General features: G+C 32.2%; 2 protein-coding genes across 9 annotated transcripts in view; one reads left to right on the top strand and one right to left on the bottom strand.

The window, feature by feature from the left end:
- The window catches only part of LOC148598721 (trace amine-associated receptor 4-like), a 48,321-nt gene extending 31,577 nt beyond the window's left edge, over window positions 1-16,744 (bottom strand). For 2 of the 8 annotated variants that reach the window (XM_088560660.1, XM_088560663.1), the window contains exon 1: window positions 7,830-8,018. Coding sequence is in view for 1 of the 8 variants with exons in the window: in XM_088560659.1 (XP_088416785.1) it covers window positions 7,918-7,931 (14 nt within the window). In the remaining 7 variants the exon portion in view is untranslated. Of the gene's footprint in view, window positions 1-2,838; window positions 3,944-7,829; window positions 8,056-9,396; window positions 9,518-16,616 lie in introns of those variants that run through there. The other 6 variants (XR_015918393.1, XR_015918394.1, XM_088560666.1 and 3 more) reach the window with 6 other exon arrangements.
- Window positions 16,634-18,436, top strand: LOC148598722 (cerebellin-2-like). Its single transcript, XM_088560669.1, has 2 exons — window positions 16,634-17,018; window positions 17,964-18,436. Exons 1-2 carry the CDS (start codon window positions 16,634-16,636, stop codon window positions 18,383-18,385), a joined length of 807 nt encoding a protein of 268 aa, XP_088416795.1. The 3' UTR covers window positions 18,386-18,436.
- Window positions 18,437-18,778: the final 342 nt, after the last annotated feature.

An 18,778-nucleotide genomic window follows, 5' to 3' on the forward strand; every position in this document is an offset into this window, starting at 1 on the left:
CTGGTGACAATTTTGACTGCCCATTTGCCTTTTCCTTAAAACTACAACGAAGATTTTATCATTTCAGCTATGTTGTTATTACCTTTAATTACATTAACACAATGATATCATAAAAATCACAACAACATTTCGAAAAATTGTGGATGCCCATTAAAATCCTAATTGTTTTCATGGGTGAATCCTTTCATCCGTTACAAAGAAATAATCAAGGGAACCAAGGTTATATCAGTACTCAAAAATATGGTATCCAGGGACAAAGACCAGACATGGAAAACAGACATACACAACAAAAACATGAAGCGACTAAAATCATATATACAAAGTAATGAAAGCAAATGAGCAACTCGGACTCCATAAACAACTGGAAGCATGGACGAGGGGCACCGGTAGAGTAAGCGTCCTCTGCTTTTTCTAGAAACACCCGCCGAGTTGCTCACGAAAAGTCAAGTCCGGGGTAGATAAACGAGGAAAGGAAAACAATGACATGTTGAATAAATCAGCTTTCGTGGCGCAGTTGGATACACCATGACGATCCACGAAATCAAAGATGTGTAAAGTTTTTTATTGTAAAAAGACAAAATCAAATTAGTGCACCAATCTGTTGGTAAAAAGCAATACCCCAATAATTCCAATATAACTTTAATTGATTCCCCAGTAAATGTAGCCAGTAAACAAGCTATCTGATAGTATAATGTCAATTGCAATAACATTATTAGATTTGACCTGAATCCTAATCTGCCTTAAATAGTCCTGTTCATATATCTGTCATATAGTAAAAAACAGAAGCAAAAAGAAGAGAATTCAGAGATATAAAAAATAATTACCTTTGAAAAACGTAAAAACTGAAAACAGAGGCTACCTACATGCATTCACTCAACGTTGCAAACATAATAAAACACAATGGAATATATAAACTGGTGATATAAAAAAAAAAAAGCTTCACACTGACTTATAATATGTACCCTTTACCTTGAGTGCTTCATTTTGTAATAACGTAGTAATTGAGAATGCAATTATAAATCAGGTGAGCATTCGGAAAACCTGCAAATGTCTTAATATATTTTAAGCCACCGTGTAACATAATGTTCATGATATATTTTTTGGCATCAGCTGCATTTGATAACTAAGCAAAGAATGTAAACAGGAAATATTCCATATTTTTTTTGGACTATTATTTATTCAACATTTTAGATACAATGTCGATGGAACCATAAACGTTAAAGTATTATGTTAAATCACCCATGCTGTATGTAAAAGTACCATCGCTTTTTTCAGTGCGACCTGTTTAAATGTTACAGTGCACACTCACATACACAAACCACTTTCATTATAGTATTATTGCGTAAGGTTTTCCATATTGGTCTGCCCCTTGCAGGTCCGGGTGTCAAAAGAATAGGCCTGCAACAGCGCTAAGCTTGTCGTAAAAGGCGACTAAACAGTGCTCAGAAACATAGCCTAGGGCTAGGTGCTCTGCCCACAGAGCAACGGAATGTGTGCACCAGGTGGTGGAATTGGGTACCCCTGGCGTGTTACATGCTAGGGTTGTCAGGCTATAATACGGAAAACCTGACCACAAACCATAGTGGTGCACCGTGTTGGGAAAGATGTCACGTTCCTTGCACGTTAAAGAACCCTGCTGTGGTATTAGATAGGAGTAGGAACCTTTGCGCTCCGCCACAGAAGGCTAAAATTGCCCGACCTTACCCATCCCTCCATTTTCTAGTGGCAATCAAAATCTGTCGATCTTGTTATCCTTGTGTCCCATCCCTTAGTTTTTAATTTCATCATCATTCATGTTCATTTCATCATCCATATCATATTCATTGCCTGAATATAGTTGAAATATTGCTGCTCGGACGTTAAACCCCAACAATCAATCAATCCATATTGGCTTGCTATTGGTGTGAGGCTAACATTATTGGGATTAGCGTAGGTCAAATATTGCTAGCGGAGGCCCAATAACTCAACAAGTATGGACAACCTTACGCAAGTATACCTTAATTGACTAACTAGTCCAATACCTCAGATTGCCCTAGACCTATATAGATTTAACCAGGTCAATGTAACGAATTGGACGGGATAAAGCCGTAATGGACGACATACTCCCTCTTGGACGACAAAATCCCGTATTGGCGCGGTTTTGTATTTTATATTTCATTGGCCTTTTTATCATGCTTATTATAATAACCGAACTTAGTTAATATATCATATTATTAATTACACAAAGAATGAAAGATTCATTTGTTTAGACATATCATATTTGATACATGTAGTGATGCTTAATTTTACACTAACATATAGAAATACTTCAATTCAAATAGGTTATTAGTTTAAGTAACTGTGCAGAAATTCGGATATTAGCAACAATATTTCATAAAATCTATAAATGCCTTTAAGTTGCAATATGATTTTCACGGATGATTCACTTCATCCCCAAACAGTTTTGTTTTTACTGCAAAGGAAATGGATAATAACTTAATTAAGGAGAGCCTTGTGTATTGCTACGTTAGTTAATGTACGATTTCATTTAAAATATTTAATCAAAAATGCATAGCAAATTCGATGTTTAAGACCAAATCTATTTATTGCCCTAATATGATGATTACAGATTACCAAGCAGTTTCAACTTAAATTTCATTGATGTTCATGTATACAATATCAGTAAACACTTATCTAATAATATCTTGTCAACTAAAAATACATTGGCACACTCAACCTGAATTCTAATTTACATTAAAGACTTGTTCATATCTCTGATCAAAAAAAAAAAACAAAAACAAAAACAAAAACAAAACAAAAATAGAAATAAAACAAACAAAAAAAAAATAAAAACAGACCAGAACTGCAAAGCAAAATGAAAACTCAAAAGAATATACGAGTACATTGGTTTTTCATGGCCGAATCAGGAAAACAATAAAACAGAGACAGCCTACAAACTCAGTACAGCAAACAAAGTCAAATGTATTAAGATATGAGAAATGACTTATGAAAATTATTTAAAGATAAAAAAATAAGGGTAATTGACACTGTTGTAAGAAAAATTTGTCATCGTGTTTTTTTTTTTGTTTTTGTTTTTGTTTTTTTTTTATTTTGTTTCAGTTGTCGATTTGAAGGGATTGAAAGCAAGTGATATGCATTTAACGATCAGTTCCGCATTCCCGAAATCAACAAATTTCTTCAGGTATTTTAGCTCTGTATTACGTAGTAGTTTACTTTTTCTGTTTTCAACTCATCACCAGCTGCATTTGATAAGTCAGTTAAAAAAAAATTAAACAGGAAAAACATTGTATATGTTAATGCTATTTCTGTTTGAACGTTTCTAGACATAATTTCTTTCGCAACATACGTAAGAAATAAAACGTATTATGATCCATTACATGACTTTAAATAATGTCTTTAACTTCCTTGAAAACTCAAATCGAAGTGTAATGATTTTAAACAGAAATTTTTGTTGAAAACTGCTGAAACTCATTGTACACATACGTATTTATTTTTATATATTTTTGTTTATTGATGTTTGATTAAAGTATGTTCGCAGAAGTTGCATTTTTTTATGTCCCTACGTTTATGGTATAGGATATTGTTTTAATTTGTGTCCTTCACGATTACATGATTATTTTATAATAAAATTTTTTAACCATGATGTTGTCATTTGTTATACGGACTTTTGACTGACGATTTTAATAAGACTGGTACTTGAGTTATTATGCTTTATCGTATAAGTCAAATAAAAGTCTACAAAACGTTTATACATCATAATACTAGGATTTAAAATTATTGCTCTTATTTAATTCATTTCATGAAAAATATCATAAGGATAATGGTATTGGACAATTCTATCCAAGGTCAAAGTATGATAGGTAAAATATTTTGAATTGTTTGTCCTAACTGATCACCAGGAAGTGAGATTAGATCTTCACATATGAGTCTGTATGATATCGACCTGTAATTAACAAAAGAAGTCCACCATGACTACAAAAATATAAAATTTTCCAAACAAAAATGGATCGGTTTTTAATTTTCGAAAGCCAGATGTTACATGCCTTTTTTTTTTTTTTTTTTTTTTTTTTTTTTGTTTTGTTTTGTAAGTTGTAATTTAAATATCATATCTATTGACGCCTTGATTATCTGCGCGAGCGATTAAGTAGTAGTCTATGTAAGAATAATGCATATTCTGTAATATATGATACTCCTTCATCAAAGCTTTCATATTTTTATTTTTTTGTTTTTAAGTTAAGTTGCTTTATAGGTAAAATGGTTTATATGATAGGTTTATAGGTTTATATGATGAAATCAATAATTATTCATCCCAATCTGTCTGATCTTAGGGGATAATCGACATTGAAAATTCAACAGTTTGTATTGTATTTTAGTGTCATTTACAGAGTTACCTCCCTGAAATTAACAGTACATTATATAGAATTGTTACTTCCTAAAATCACAGGTTATATGAAAAACCACATAAAAATAAATATATGTAGACTTTCCAACCATGAATCACATTTTGCATGATTCGTAGCTTGAGTGCTACCCACCATACAATAAACAATTATTTTATAAAAAAAAAAAAAACACGATATTTAGAATTGATTTTACATTATGTAAATTAAAGTCGATAAGTCATTTATTTGATGTTATCATTTGAACCATATTTACAGGTTTACAAGATAAAGTGTCATATCCATTCAAGTTAAATCTTAGAATAGAATATGGCATAACAAAGGTCCTGACATGATTTCCAATTTTAAACGATTGACAGGCTGTTGACAATAGATATAAGCAATAAATTATCCGAATGATGATATTGAATTAAAGACATTGTTTTCATCTTTTTCTAAGCTATAATTTCAAAAATGTTACGGTACTGTGATTCAAATTAATATTGTTTATCGTTTAAAACATCATTATTGAAAACAAAATCATTTCAGCAAAGGGGCAAAGAACGCTACGCGTAAACTTAATAATTCAAAACCTACTCAAACATACACCCAGATTTTGCTTTCAGATTAAGGAAAGTGCGCCCACATAAAACTTAATTTGTTTTACATCAAATAATATCAAATGAATATCGCATAACACGGAGTTTTATCAGCACTAAATAATGCTGCTTTTACCACAATTATAGTTCAACAATAAAATGTTAATTGAATTAATGATTTAATCATTGATATGAAAAAGGATTATAATGGAATATAGTACAAAAATACAATTAAATTTCAAAGGTGCATTATCAAAATAAATACTTAAATCCTGTTCGCCTAAATGTTTCTTTTAGCAATCCTCAATGATCATAAATTGAATTGTTGATTTATCATTTATGGTAGACGTTATTGTATGCCCAAAATAATACCATTAAGCAGTTTAAATATTGTAAATTTTATTAATATAACATTTATTTTAATTACCGCCTTCTGTCTATTTATTGCATATAGTAACGTTTAATGAGAATGAATTTATAAAAGCATGAATTACTAGAATGGATGGACAAAATAAGCATAATTTATCGCCCAACTAGCGGGCTATGAATTTGTACTGATGTGAAACGCATGTGAATTACAATAACGCTAACCAAAAGCTTGCGCCATAGATCATTTAGCTCATTTCCCCAGCTAGTCTGTCGAAATATAGCTTTAATCTACTAGGTAATATATTCTCGGAGATTTATTCTATAACGACGAATTTTCTACCTTGAGTCCGGCATTTAACTGATGCGAATTAGATAGCAATCGTAATTATACACCGTAAATAACGAGAATGATTTGATCAAAATACATATAATCAAACGATAAACAAATACAACAAATGAACATTTTAATTGATAAAGATACACTAGAGTGACAAGTTACGGCTTTCGTTAAACAACATATACCAATTCGTTATTTTACAGGATTTTTAAAAGAGTAATCAAGGGAACCAAGGTTATAGCGGTAATCAAGAGAATGCAATCCAGGGACAAAGACCAGGCATGGGAAACAGACATACATAACAAAGAACACACAGTAACTAAAATCATACATGCAAAGTAACAAAAGCAAAGGAGCAACTCGGACTCCACTAAAAAGAACTGGGAGCATAGACCAGGTGCACCGGTAGGTAAGCAATTGCACAAAAAACATTTTTGAATCTAAACAACTATCATTTTCATTTAAGTGGGTCTTTAATCCATATGGTCGACAAAAAAGCTTCGAATTAACCATGACAGTTTTAGTAATAGTATGTAACAATGGGAGACATTCAATTATGTGTACGGGGTAACGAAAATGAATAAACGGGAATAATACTATGGTTGTTTTTTGCACTCTTGAGTTTTTAATAATACATTTATTATCAAATGATAAACATTCAAACAGTTACCTATCTTAAATATTTTACTTATGTGAAGAGGATATAAATGCACTAACCGCTAATGATATAGCCTGGCAATTTCAGTGATGAAATACGCCTTAAGTTGTGTACAGTACAAGTAATAAGGTAAATGTACGTTTAAAAACAAGTCAATATGTCGTGTAATTCACAATGAAGAAAAAGGGAGAAAAGGGTTCATCCATCTTGGTCATATATTCGATCTAATTGCATTGTTTATCTTTTTTGATATATCTATTTCTGTGAAATACATTACCGCAATGCTTTGAGCATTATAATGCATAACTTAAGACGATCAAATTAGTAGTCTGTTTTTTTAAGATGAAATGTTCATTACATTACTACAATTCAACATGAATGCGATAAAGATAATCGCCACTATGCAACAGGAAATTATTGATAGCGAACATTTCAGGTTTAGCAAATATAAGTATGATGGAGTTAAGATGTATCAAACACTAAGAATAAATGTGGTTTTATCTAGGGAGATATCGAAGTTTTTAAGCACTTCAAAGATTTCAATTTCAAATACACTACTAGTTGATTATGTTTTCAGATTGCCAAGTAAATCAATCTTGCACTTTTAACTATTTAACCGTTCAACAACCCATCAAAGCATTTGTTGGCACTAGTGACGGTTTGCTGTTCAATGTTCTGCTGTTTTTGTCAAAACTTACTTAGTTAAAATAAACATATAGATGTGTAACTTTCTAAACTTTAAAGAAAAAAAGAGAAAAAAATATCATCTATGTATCAATTTAACAAATAGCTAAATTTCGAAATTAGACAAAATTCTTCTGGACATAAACTGTAGCCAGTTGTTTAAGAACCAAAGTTACATAAATACATTAATGCCATGTAAAAAATTCCTGCTTATTAAGTCAAAAGATAGAAAAACTTCAAAATGATATTCCATTTTGTAATTATCTTCTCGTGTAGGGTTATTTGCCTGTGACCTAAGACGTATTGTCGAAACAGACTTTCATTTAATCATTTCATCACGTTTTATTTTGACAATGTAACTAGTAGTATCTACTTCATTTTGCATTTCAAGTTCGGCTATGTTTCACTGATTCAAAATTCCCATATCTTTTTGACCCGCTTTCGACATCTTTGGACGTTTAATTTGATTTAGTTATATGTCACAATGGATTTACTACTTCCGGATTAATTTAAATGGTAACTGATAGATGTTGTTATGTCACAATGGATTTACTACTTCCAGATTAATTTAAATGGTAACTGATAGATGTTGTTACTGGGATTACATTTATTAAAGTGAGGATTTTATTGCAGTAATTAAATGTTTATTTTACATGACAACATCAGTTCAACTTGTAATAATGCATAAATACATGTAACAAGTAAGCAGGAAACTTTTCTTTATAACAACCCTGTCTTCAGAGACATTATAGTGGCGTCTAGTTTTATTGCTTTATACGGATAAAACTGAAAAAAAAACTTACTATTTCGAACATGAAACTTGCACACATATTATCCTTCTTGCAGTAGAAGTACTCTGAATCCTGTTGGAAATATTATCAAATTACTCACCTAACTACGAACATCTTTATAGTAACAAATTTACTTCCTTTACTATTAAGACATTTACATCCAGCAATAGCATTAAGGTGCAGAGGCCTACATTTTGACTTTAAATGTCTGTTTTACAAACCTGCTATTGTACTGAACATCAAACTGTAATTTGAGATGTTTACCCTGTTATACACTAATGGCGATGTCTTTAAATGTATATTTTTATAAGGACAGATATATGTATTTATTTTTGATATTTAAGTAAAAAAAACATTCTTTTGGAAAAGTGTGCAACTTTAAATACCGGTATTGGTTTTCACGATTATTTGTAAAATAACCATTATTGTACCTAGCCGGCATCTTCACAGTCAAGTTTCGACGCATATTTAGTAAATTGACGTAGACAGTAATTATTGTAGAATACTGTCTAATCAACCAAAACTTTTTTGTTGTTGTTAAAGTCGATAACATTTGGTGAGTCACGTTAAGCGGGTTGAATGTTGGTCAGTAGAACGGTTCAACACAAAGACTTTTTGTCAGCAAACTTTATTATGATTTAATCATATGAACCGATAAAATAAATGTTTTGATTCAATCTAGAATCAATTGACCTTGTAGGCTCAATTGAAAATGTCGTTGTTGTCCATTTTGCTGATGATTTAACTTTTAACAGTAAAATGGTATAGTGAACTGTTGTGAGTCTTTCTGAGATATAGTATTATTTGGCAAGTTCTATAAAGACGATTGAAAGATTTTAAGTGGTTTAAAGTTGAATAAAGTTTTTTTGATTTTTTTTTTACTTTTACATGACTGATAGTTGATGCTGTACTTAATACTACCAACATATGTTTGTTGAATGTATTCTGAATAGCAGAAAACAGAACTAAAATATATATTTCTATGTGTCTACCATTGAATAGGCTTCTAGTTTTAAGAAAAATAAACCAAATGTGTATTTTTCTGCTACCTCAAGGTTTCCGTTTATAACAATTTACAATAGTTGAAATGAACAGCATTGGATATAACTGTATTGTTTACTTCATCGACTCGAAATCCAAGCAGTGATTTGGAATGCATGCTAGGTTGTAAAAGTATGTTGTTGAGTACAAGAGATAGTAGATGCGCTACAAGATGTAATAAAACATATCATATTCTTCACCAGTTTCTACATAATTAAGATAACTTGCTTAAACTTCCTTTGATTGCATAGCAGGTGTATCTATACATATTTATTTTATTTTGGTCGTTGCATTTCTTAGATAATAAACCTCAATAACATAAATTATAAAATGTACTTAAAGTCATAGCAACACCTGTGTCTAGACGGAGAATGTAAATAGCCCCATATATATCCTAATATTTAGAAATTGTGGGAACTAAAAACACACGTTTACCACATTACTAACGTTTTTTCAGTGAATTTTTAGTACGCAGAGGTGTATTTGTCAAAATTTCAGATAAATATTTACGAACTAAGCGATAAACTAAGTTGCCTACCTGAACAGTTTGATTATTTTACTCTTCGACAAAACTGATCACGACATGGATGTTTACGGTACAAAAATCTCTTCAGTTATGTTCACTATAAAACCGAAGAAGATTTCTTGTGCAATCGAAAATGATTGAGTTTATTCATTCATGATAACATGTAAACAATCCGAATAAAATACATTTTGTTGATTACACTACTAAATTAGTTTAAAACAATAAATAGAAAATCATATGAAACTACTATATAAATACGTTGGTTCTTGAAATATGATACATGTAGTAAATGTGAGTCAAATAGATATAGAGACAAGCAAAAATTCCGAGGTAGGACATTTTTAATCCTGGAATATTGATATTGTATTTTATGCTTATTTGGTGACGTATTTATTTACATTCATTATGTGTTTTCATGATTGGAAACACCAAAGTACAAATACTTAGTGCAATAACCAAAGTAATAAATGCTATCAAAGTTAACTGACATATTGTAATCATTTTGATATGTGTCTTGGAACACACTTTCGTTACACTGCTCCATTGCATCACCAGTTCCACAATGTTAAGCTATAACGGTCTGAAAACTTAAATGTTTGATACTTGTACTTGTAATTGCTTACAGTGTAACAACAATAAAACTGAAAGCAAATGTTAGGGCGGGACTACGGGAGTATCACATGCACTAAATCCGGCGTCCTAGTCTAAGCTAGGCTATACCGTTAAAACAGTCTTAATCACACATTGAATATTTCGAAAACCTGGCTAAACCATATACTTCAAAAATCCCTTTATATGGGTTTGAATACATTTGTAACCTTGGAAAACATGGAACATAGTTGTAACGTGAAACATGATTATAGTACTACATGATAGTACTGTACTTTGCAATACTCTAGAAGTAATATTTTGTTCCTTAGAGAATTGTTTGCTAGATTTCTATAGACAGTGGCTAAGCAATCTGAAATGTAGACTCACAGAAAGTAAAGATGTTTTGTAAAGATGATTCCGTGTCCTTTTAAAGTCTTGTGAAATTTTTGTTTGCTTTAGCTATCATATAAGAGATCAAACAAGGTAGAGTGAAGCAAGTTTATCGAATTTACACTCTTGCAGTGCGTGTTTCAAAACATTTAATAACGTTTTACTGTGACTGTTCTAGTGCATATGTTTGTGGACCTATTCTATTTGTCAGATTGCGAAAACGGTGCGGCTGCATACAAACAATAATTTGACAGAGAACAAGTGCTCATAAATAATATTTCGGGTATACAAGAAGTTATTTTACACTTGGTGTGTACAGTAAGAGGCTGATCTTTCGAATGTTTTTTTCATTTTATTTTGTACTTGGGGACCTTTTATTATTGTTGCCCCCTATATCGTTTTATGTTGACCCAGCCGCTTTTTAAAAATACTCCGCTAGAAAAATGTGCATTTACCTTTAGCATGACTTAATGTTATACTCTTTTTCTGTTTGTTTGGAGTAAATGTCTATTGACAATTCACCCTGTAATGATATGCTGGAAGAAATGTGACGATTCATTGCAGATTGTTCATAGGTGGACTTGAATAAATGATAAAAGTAATTGGCTTGTGAGAAAAAATATTGTTTTCTCTCTTTCATGGGCCCTTTTCGTGTCTACGTCCTAAGTGAACTCAGACCTACATGATTGTGATTTACCGTCTATGTACTGGATTCCTAAACTCCACAAGAATCCATACAAACAACGTCCCATAGCTAGATCTGCAAAATGTACCAACAAACCTCTTTCAAAACTTTTGACTTCTATACTCACAACTGTCAAAGAGGGTCTGTTACTCCCGTAGTGGTATCAATTCAATGTGGATCCTGAAAAATTCGAAAGATCTTTTGGAGACAATCAGTCCAAGACTATTATCTGAATATAATAGCATTAAAACCTATGATTTTTCAACACTGTATACTTCTATTCCCCATACTCAGTTAAAATCCCGACTTAAAAACATTATACATCGTTGTTTTTCCAAAAAAGATGGTACAACTAGATAAAATATATAGTTCTTGGTAGAGATTCCTCATACTTTGTAAGAAATGATTCCCAATCATCTTCCAAATATACGGAGGAAGATGTTTACAAAATGCTGAAATTTTTTAATCGACAACATATTTGTACAGGCCAGTGTGGTGGACGTGTTTTTCAACAAAAGGTGGGCATTCCAATGGGAACAAATTGTGCTCCTTTATTTGCTGACCTATTCCTTCACTCTTATGAGGCTGACTTTATAGCTGATCTGATCAGAAAGAAAGAATATCGTTTGGCTAGATCCTCCAATCTCAGTTTCCGCTATAAAGATGACGTAGTATCTTTAAACAATCCTAATTTCAGGGATTTGGTACATCGCATCTACCCAAAAGAACTTAAGATAAAGGATACTACAGACACTGTAAAGTCAGCCTCATATCGTGACTTTTCATTTAAAATTTAAAACTTTCCTTTCATCTGTGGCAACATCCCTTCGCCCAAACTGCGCAAACTTTTTGTATCGCGCTAAAACTCTAACAAATAGGCTTCTGGAACAGGGTTATGTTGCTACAAAATTGAAGTCATTACTACAGAAGTTTTTTATGTCGTCATCATAAACTCGTGGATAGTTATGGTGTATCCATCAGCACCATGAAAACTGATTTATTCAACGGGTCATAGTTTTCCTTTCCTCGCTTGTCTACCCCGAACTTTTATGAGCAACTCAGCGGGTGTTTCTAGAAAAGCAGAAGACGCTTACCCTACCGATGCACCTGGTCTATGCTCCCTGTTTTTAGTGGAGTCCAGGTTGCTCATTTGCTTTTGTTACTTTGTATGTATGATTTTAGTTACTCTATGTTCTTTGTTGTGTATGTCTGTTTTCCATGTCTGGTCTTTGTCCCTGAATTACACTCTTTTGGTTACCACTATAACCTTGGTCCTCTTGATAACTCTAGACAATTGTTTTATTTTTTTTTTTGAAAAACGTATTCAAATTTCCAATACAGATATCGATGTTTCCGTAAAAACGAACCTTCGAAGTTCTTTTTGCTGTCCGTTTATTTGTTAACACAAACAGTTTCAACTGAAGGTAAAGTTATAATATTGAGAACTATGCACAAAGTGTCTAAGCAGTCAGATGGTAAAATTTTACTATCAAGAATCACAGATTTCCCTACACGCCGTGCAGCAGTTTCTATGAATAACGTACAAAGAAAGGTTACAAAAGTTGAATCGTACCTATAGCACGGTGCATTCTTTTTTGTCATGATAATGAAGTATATATTTACAATGTACAAAAAGTGTTTGAAACTATAACGAAAATATATTATCTTACACTACACACTATATTGTAATATAACAAACATTAATTTTAAAAAGCCTTCCACAGGAAGAGGAAGGGGATATAGACCTGAATTTTTTTTCACAAAAATCGGGATATGACAATTAGCACTATTTACAAAAATCTGACGGTTAAAGCATACCCTGACAAAATATTCCTAGGTAAACTTTGGAAGCTGACAGTATAAAGGTGTACACAAAATGAAATGAGGAATCACAATGCAATAAACTTTTTTGTATGTTTTTAAAGAATGGAGTTTCTGTTTTACACGGTAGTATATGTAAGCATACAAGTAAGCGCAATGAAGAACGATTTGTAATCTCTCAAGATTCTATAGAAGTTTTGAAATAATGTTGAAATGATTTACCTTCAGTTTTAAATATTTCAATATATTCAAGATTGGCAAAACTAAGGTTATTTTGTCATTCTTTCCCAGAATAAAATAATTGTCATTGGAATACAGTAAGAATAGAATTTCCAATATTTTACATAAATTATGAAACTGGCCGTATTTGACCTGTTTTTTTTTCTGCGTTGAGCCTGCATAACTGCATTAGGCATGTTTTTCTTACAAAAAAATGTAACTTACGACATGCAATAAAACAAAAGGAGACATGGAGTAATGGTCACTAAACAGAATGCACTACGCGTAAACTAAATTATTAGTTTAATAGATTAGCACAGTGTAACACTCCTTGAGACGTTCACGTTTCCCATTTTAGCGTTCATGCATCGTTTATTGTGCGTTCACACATCGTTTTGCGTTCGTTTAAATGCACGATAAACGCACGATAGAAGCGTTCGTTTATTTTTTGTACTTTGATTATTTCCTTGATTTAAGTTTAATTTTATATTTTTTTGCTATTATTAAACTTTATATTTTCATTAATTTCATTTTCTATTTCTCTTTTTGTCATTATTCGTGATTATTATTATTTTTCATCGTTCATCTATCGTGTGTTTACACGCACGCTATGAGCGTTCGTCTATGATGCGTTTAAACTATAGGAGCGTTCGTTTATCGTGCTTTTGGTCAGCGTTTAGCGTTTGTTTAGGTATCGTGCGTGCGGGAAACCTAAACGTCTCATGGAGTGTACACAAAATTGGAGAATGTAGATAAGACGTGTTCAGACATACCACATCACGACTATTGTATTACAAAAGCAAATTTCTTTCTGTCTACTGATTATATTAGATGTAAACATTTCCATTTCCTTTTTCCATTCAGATAAACTTAACTGGTTGAAATCCTATTCGTGTACCATACTGCCAAGTCCGACAAGATGTAAACATGACATGATTTAACATATAGGTAATTACTTTTGTATAGCTTCTTCGACGTTTTAGGCCTTCCGTTATAAATTTTACTATAAGTGGTATACGGGGATGTGATATCAGTGGGCATATAGGGGGAGGGGAGATCATGTATTCTGTACAGTAGTAAGATTTAACCACCTCTAAAGGTTCATAATAAATTTTAGAACAATTAAGGAACGATTACACTCTGTGTTAATATTGTCAATCTTTGACTTTTGACAGAAGGGCAAAATTAAAACCATATGCATTTTATGATTCTTTTTCGGCATTTGACACAGAAAGAATACCATGTACAGAGAATGAGTGTGTGACATTTAATGTGGTATGCGATGTCAAACGACAAAAAAAAACATGTAAGGAGAATTTTATCATTTTGAAACTTTCATACGATAGAATGCTTTGCACGAATCGTAGATTTTTATTTTATTGATAAACGCAAAATTAAAACTATATATAAAGAGAATATAGATAGAGCGTGCACAATGATACCGAACCTTGATCACTGTACACTAACTTATTATTTTTTTCTCTACTGATTCATATTAGTTTGGAATAATTTAGTTTCATTTTTTTTCGATACAATAACTGGTTCCAATTGCAGAGGTGTATACTGTTACAGACACGCTGGTAACTTCACCTAATTTGTATGGACAAATTGCACTTAAAAGTAAATACTTTTGGACAGATTCGTCAATTGTTTGTTTGTTTAGTTTTTTCTTCATAATTCATTTGTTGATCTATATTCCACCTGATTTGTATAAGTATATGTATTACGTACTGTTATTTTACCCTTGTCCAAAGTCAAAACTTTCTTCTTCACATGTGTATTAAAATGTCCAAAGCAACGAAGTATGCACAAAAATAAAGAGTGATCCATTTTTTTAAGACAAATAAAGCTTTTTATGTATTTTGGTCTCTTTAACTGTTGCAGTTAATAAACAAATCAACATTTTACTTTGAGAAAGCAGGCATTTATGATATGAAATGAATGGAATTTTTTTTATAACAAAATTTGTCATGTACAATCCACTGCCTGGTTCATAAGAAACAGAAAAAAATGTCTTCTATGAAAACCTCTATATTCATTGATATATAACACTTAACTTTCTGCTTTTTCAAATAACTTATTCTAAAGATATCAGTCGAGAATAACTTTACAAAGGTAAATGATTACTATACACATATACCAATATATATGCATTTGTATCCAAAAGAAAGGTTGAGAGATTATTAGTATATAATGATAAAATAATATTCATGCAATATGCGTTGATAAAAACATCAGGCATCTTATTAAAAATATGGACACCAACATTAGACACTTAACGTCGTGTTACTGTTCTTGTTATTTTTTATGACTGAATTACTCAAGAGTTGCTTAATGAGAAATCAAGGGAGTTAAAAGGCAAAAGAAAACAATACAGGGATAACGACTAGACACAGAAATTGGACACGGAAAAAAATATTACTCGCATAGGAATAAACAAAAATAATTGTTCAATCTGGAATCAATTAAAACTATATGCTTGTATCAGGTGCACCGGTATGGTAAGCATCTTTGTATCCATCAGCACCATGAAAACTGATTTATTCAACGGGTCATAGTTTTCCTTTCCTCGTTTGTCTACCCCGGACTTGACTTTTTATGAGCAACTCGGCGGGTGTTTCTAGAAAATCAGAGGACGCTTACCCTACCAGTGCACCTGGTCCATGCTCCCAGTTTTTAGTGGAGTCCGAGTTGCTTATTTACTTTTGTTACTTTGTATGTATGATTTTAGTTACTTTATGTTCTTTGTTGTGTAGGTCTGTTTTCCATGGATTACTTTCTTTTGATTACCGCTATAACCTCATACGTTATGCCAGAGCTTGCCAGGACTACGCAGACTTTTTGTATCGCGCTAGAACTCTAACAAAAAGGCTTCTGGAACAGGGTTATGTTGCTACAAGATTGAAATTATGACTACAGAAGTTTTATGGTCGTCATCATGTTCTTTGTTGTGTTTGTTTGTCCCTGGATTACATTCTTTTGATTACCGCTATAACCTTGGTTCCCTTGATTACTCTCTTAGATAAATGCCCATTAACCTGCTCGTAAAACAATGACATCAAGGAAAGACAAACCAGAAAACCTATAACTCGATGAACCAAACGGTCCTCAAGATGCAGATGGATACAGATACAGTATAATGATCTGCGAGTTCATTGTGGTGCGCATAAAACCACTATTGATGACTTATTTTGTAGGAACATATTCCCATTCCGAAAAAAAAAAATGCTTTCATACCCGACCCGTTTTTATTAACGCAGACAAATTCATAAACTTAAATAAATAATCTTTAGGTAAACGAGTAGGTTATCAATTAAATATTATACTAAAAAAATTGATAAAAAATTGATCAAAGCACATCCACACCCTGTATTACTAAACGTACTTTTGAACTGAACATTCTATTTAAAATATCATATGACGACCTTGTTAATCGTAATTTGGTATGACATTGTACTACTTACACTATCTATGACCTCTTTCTTTAGGTGCCAAACGTTGGTTATATATTTATCTAGTAACTTACCTTCATTGCATTTGCGTATGTCGAATATCCTTTCTAAAATGATAATATTTCTCCTTCTGTTCTATTGTATGCCTTGTGTACACAGCATTAGTATACAACATGATGCTGTTGCGGACATAATTCAAAAGGAGGTGGCAAAGCAAATTCGTGTATTACAGTTTCAGTCGGACGAACAGAGCAAAAGGATAAAGAAACTTGAAGAAACTGTGAGTGACTTAAAGAAAAGCTGTGTTGATTATCCTATCACTTCCAATAGCAAGAAGGATTATACTGCCATGACCCCAAAAAACTCAAGCAGTTCAGTTGGAGATCTTCAGACTAATGAAGAACCAAACGCCGCTTTAAACATTCAGAAATCTTCAGTGAATAATAATGCAGTTAGGAAACGTCTCCTACTAAACAGTGAGATACATTTTTTATATTTTCTTTTATGTTATTAACAATACAATTAAATGTTAGTCACTGATCATAAAAAGTTTTACTAATACCCAGATATATAAACAAGTTGTTCTAGAAGTGTAACGAATAGTTTTTCTATAATGAAATTCCTTCTTTTCTTTTTGCAAGCGTCATATAAAACATATACTATTTCATGTACATGGATATGTTTTTTGTTTGTTGGGGTTTAACGTCCGAGCAGCAATATTTCAGCATGGATACATGGATATGTGTTGGCTATATTTTGTTAGAGTTTTATCAAACACCTTGGGCGATTTGGAATGAGTTATGTGGATAGATAAACATGCGAGATAACATACAGACAAATCTGAAAATTCCTTTACAACTTTCATTGCAATAAATTCTCAAAAATGTTAAAGACAGGCTTCCATTACAAAATAATTGGTATGCAGACAATAAACCAAAAAGCTAGTTGAAGCAAAATTAAACAGTATTTAAGCACTGAGATTGTAGAGCATTATCCTGATAATCAAATAGCAATAACAATTAAAAGTGTTTAGCATATAAATGTAACCTGGTCATTCTTCCTTGCTGTAAGACAAGGTCTGGATTGTTTAAATGTTAAGTATATAAAATCTGGACATACCGTTTCTGCATCATCCTTGACTTCAAGCAGATTTCATTTCGCAATGGCTCGATTTGCGTATACTATCAGTGGACTATTGACACAAAATATGGTGATTTACTGATGATTAGGTCATTATATTTCAACTTAATAATGCAAGAAATTTATCAAATAATTAATGCTTAATCATCAAAAGTAATAGTCATAATTTACCATTTACATGTATAGATAAGACATGTTGTGTGATCTTAGTTGTGTGTTCATTGGGAGACATATAAATGTTTTTTTTTGTTATTTTTTCGTAATTTTAATCTTATTTGCAGCCATCAATGACGGACAAACGGCTGCGTTCAATGCATATATGAGTACAGATCAGTCAGCTCCGGGAAGGAAGCAAACATTGATTTTTGATAGGGTTCCAGTAAATTTGGGAAACGGTTACAACAAGCATGATGGCATATTTACCGCTCCGGCAACTGGCTACTATGTCTTTTCGTGGACAATTGCATGTGATGTACATGGTCGCATATATACTGAACTTATCCAAAATTCAAACTCTGTAGGAGCAATTGTCACAAATAGTGAAGAAATTAATGACGTGCATCAGACGACGGGTCTTGTCGTTGCAAATATTAATCAAGGGGACGTAATTCATATTCGTACATCCATTACCGGAAGTACTATTGGGGCGATCAAAAGTGACTCAACTAGACGCAGCTCTTTCAGCGGTTGGAAAATATACTAAATGGTTTTCAACACTACGTTTTATCAGACAAATACAGTATCATACAACAAGTGTTTGTTATTTTAGATTTCTTTAACCAACTTTCCTTCATCACAGCCTTATCATATTTTCTTGACTAAATCAAGAAAAGGGAATTAAAGCGGTAAAATGTTATATCACCTGATGGCTGTCTTTACACCACTACATTTTATACTCAACATAAATGTTGTTTTTATCATTCCTCTATTAAACCAGTTAGCTGATAACAAATTAAATGAAACATCGACAATAGTTCAAGACCCGCCAAATTTATTTTTCTAAGTAGTTTCGTACACTTCGGCGTTACTGCTACATTTGTTTCAGTGTCATTGTTTACTTAATCATTGTTCTTGTATTTGCGGCCAATAATCGTAT

This window comes from Perna viridis, chromosome 14, assembly GCF_037379345.1.
Source record: "Perna viridis isolate PV_CMFRI_1.1 ecotype Kerala chromosome 14, ASM3737934v1, whole genome shotgun sequence".
Classification (NCBI taxonomy): domain Eukaryota; kingdom Metazoa; phylum Mollusca; class Bivalvia; order Mytilida; family Mytilidae; genus Perna; species Perna viridis.

Excerpts from the sequence above, each read along its gene's own strand:
- LOC148598722 (XM_088560669.1), top strand. The coding sequence starts at position 16,634 with ATGTCGAATATCCTTTCTAAAATGATAATATTTCTCCTTCTGTTCTAT. Across the intron at positions 17,019-17,963 it reads GAAACGTCTCCTACTAAACA|CCATCAATGACGGACAAACG; the intron begins GTGAGATACATT and ends TCTTATTTGCAG.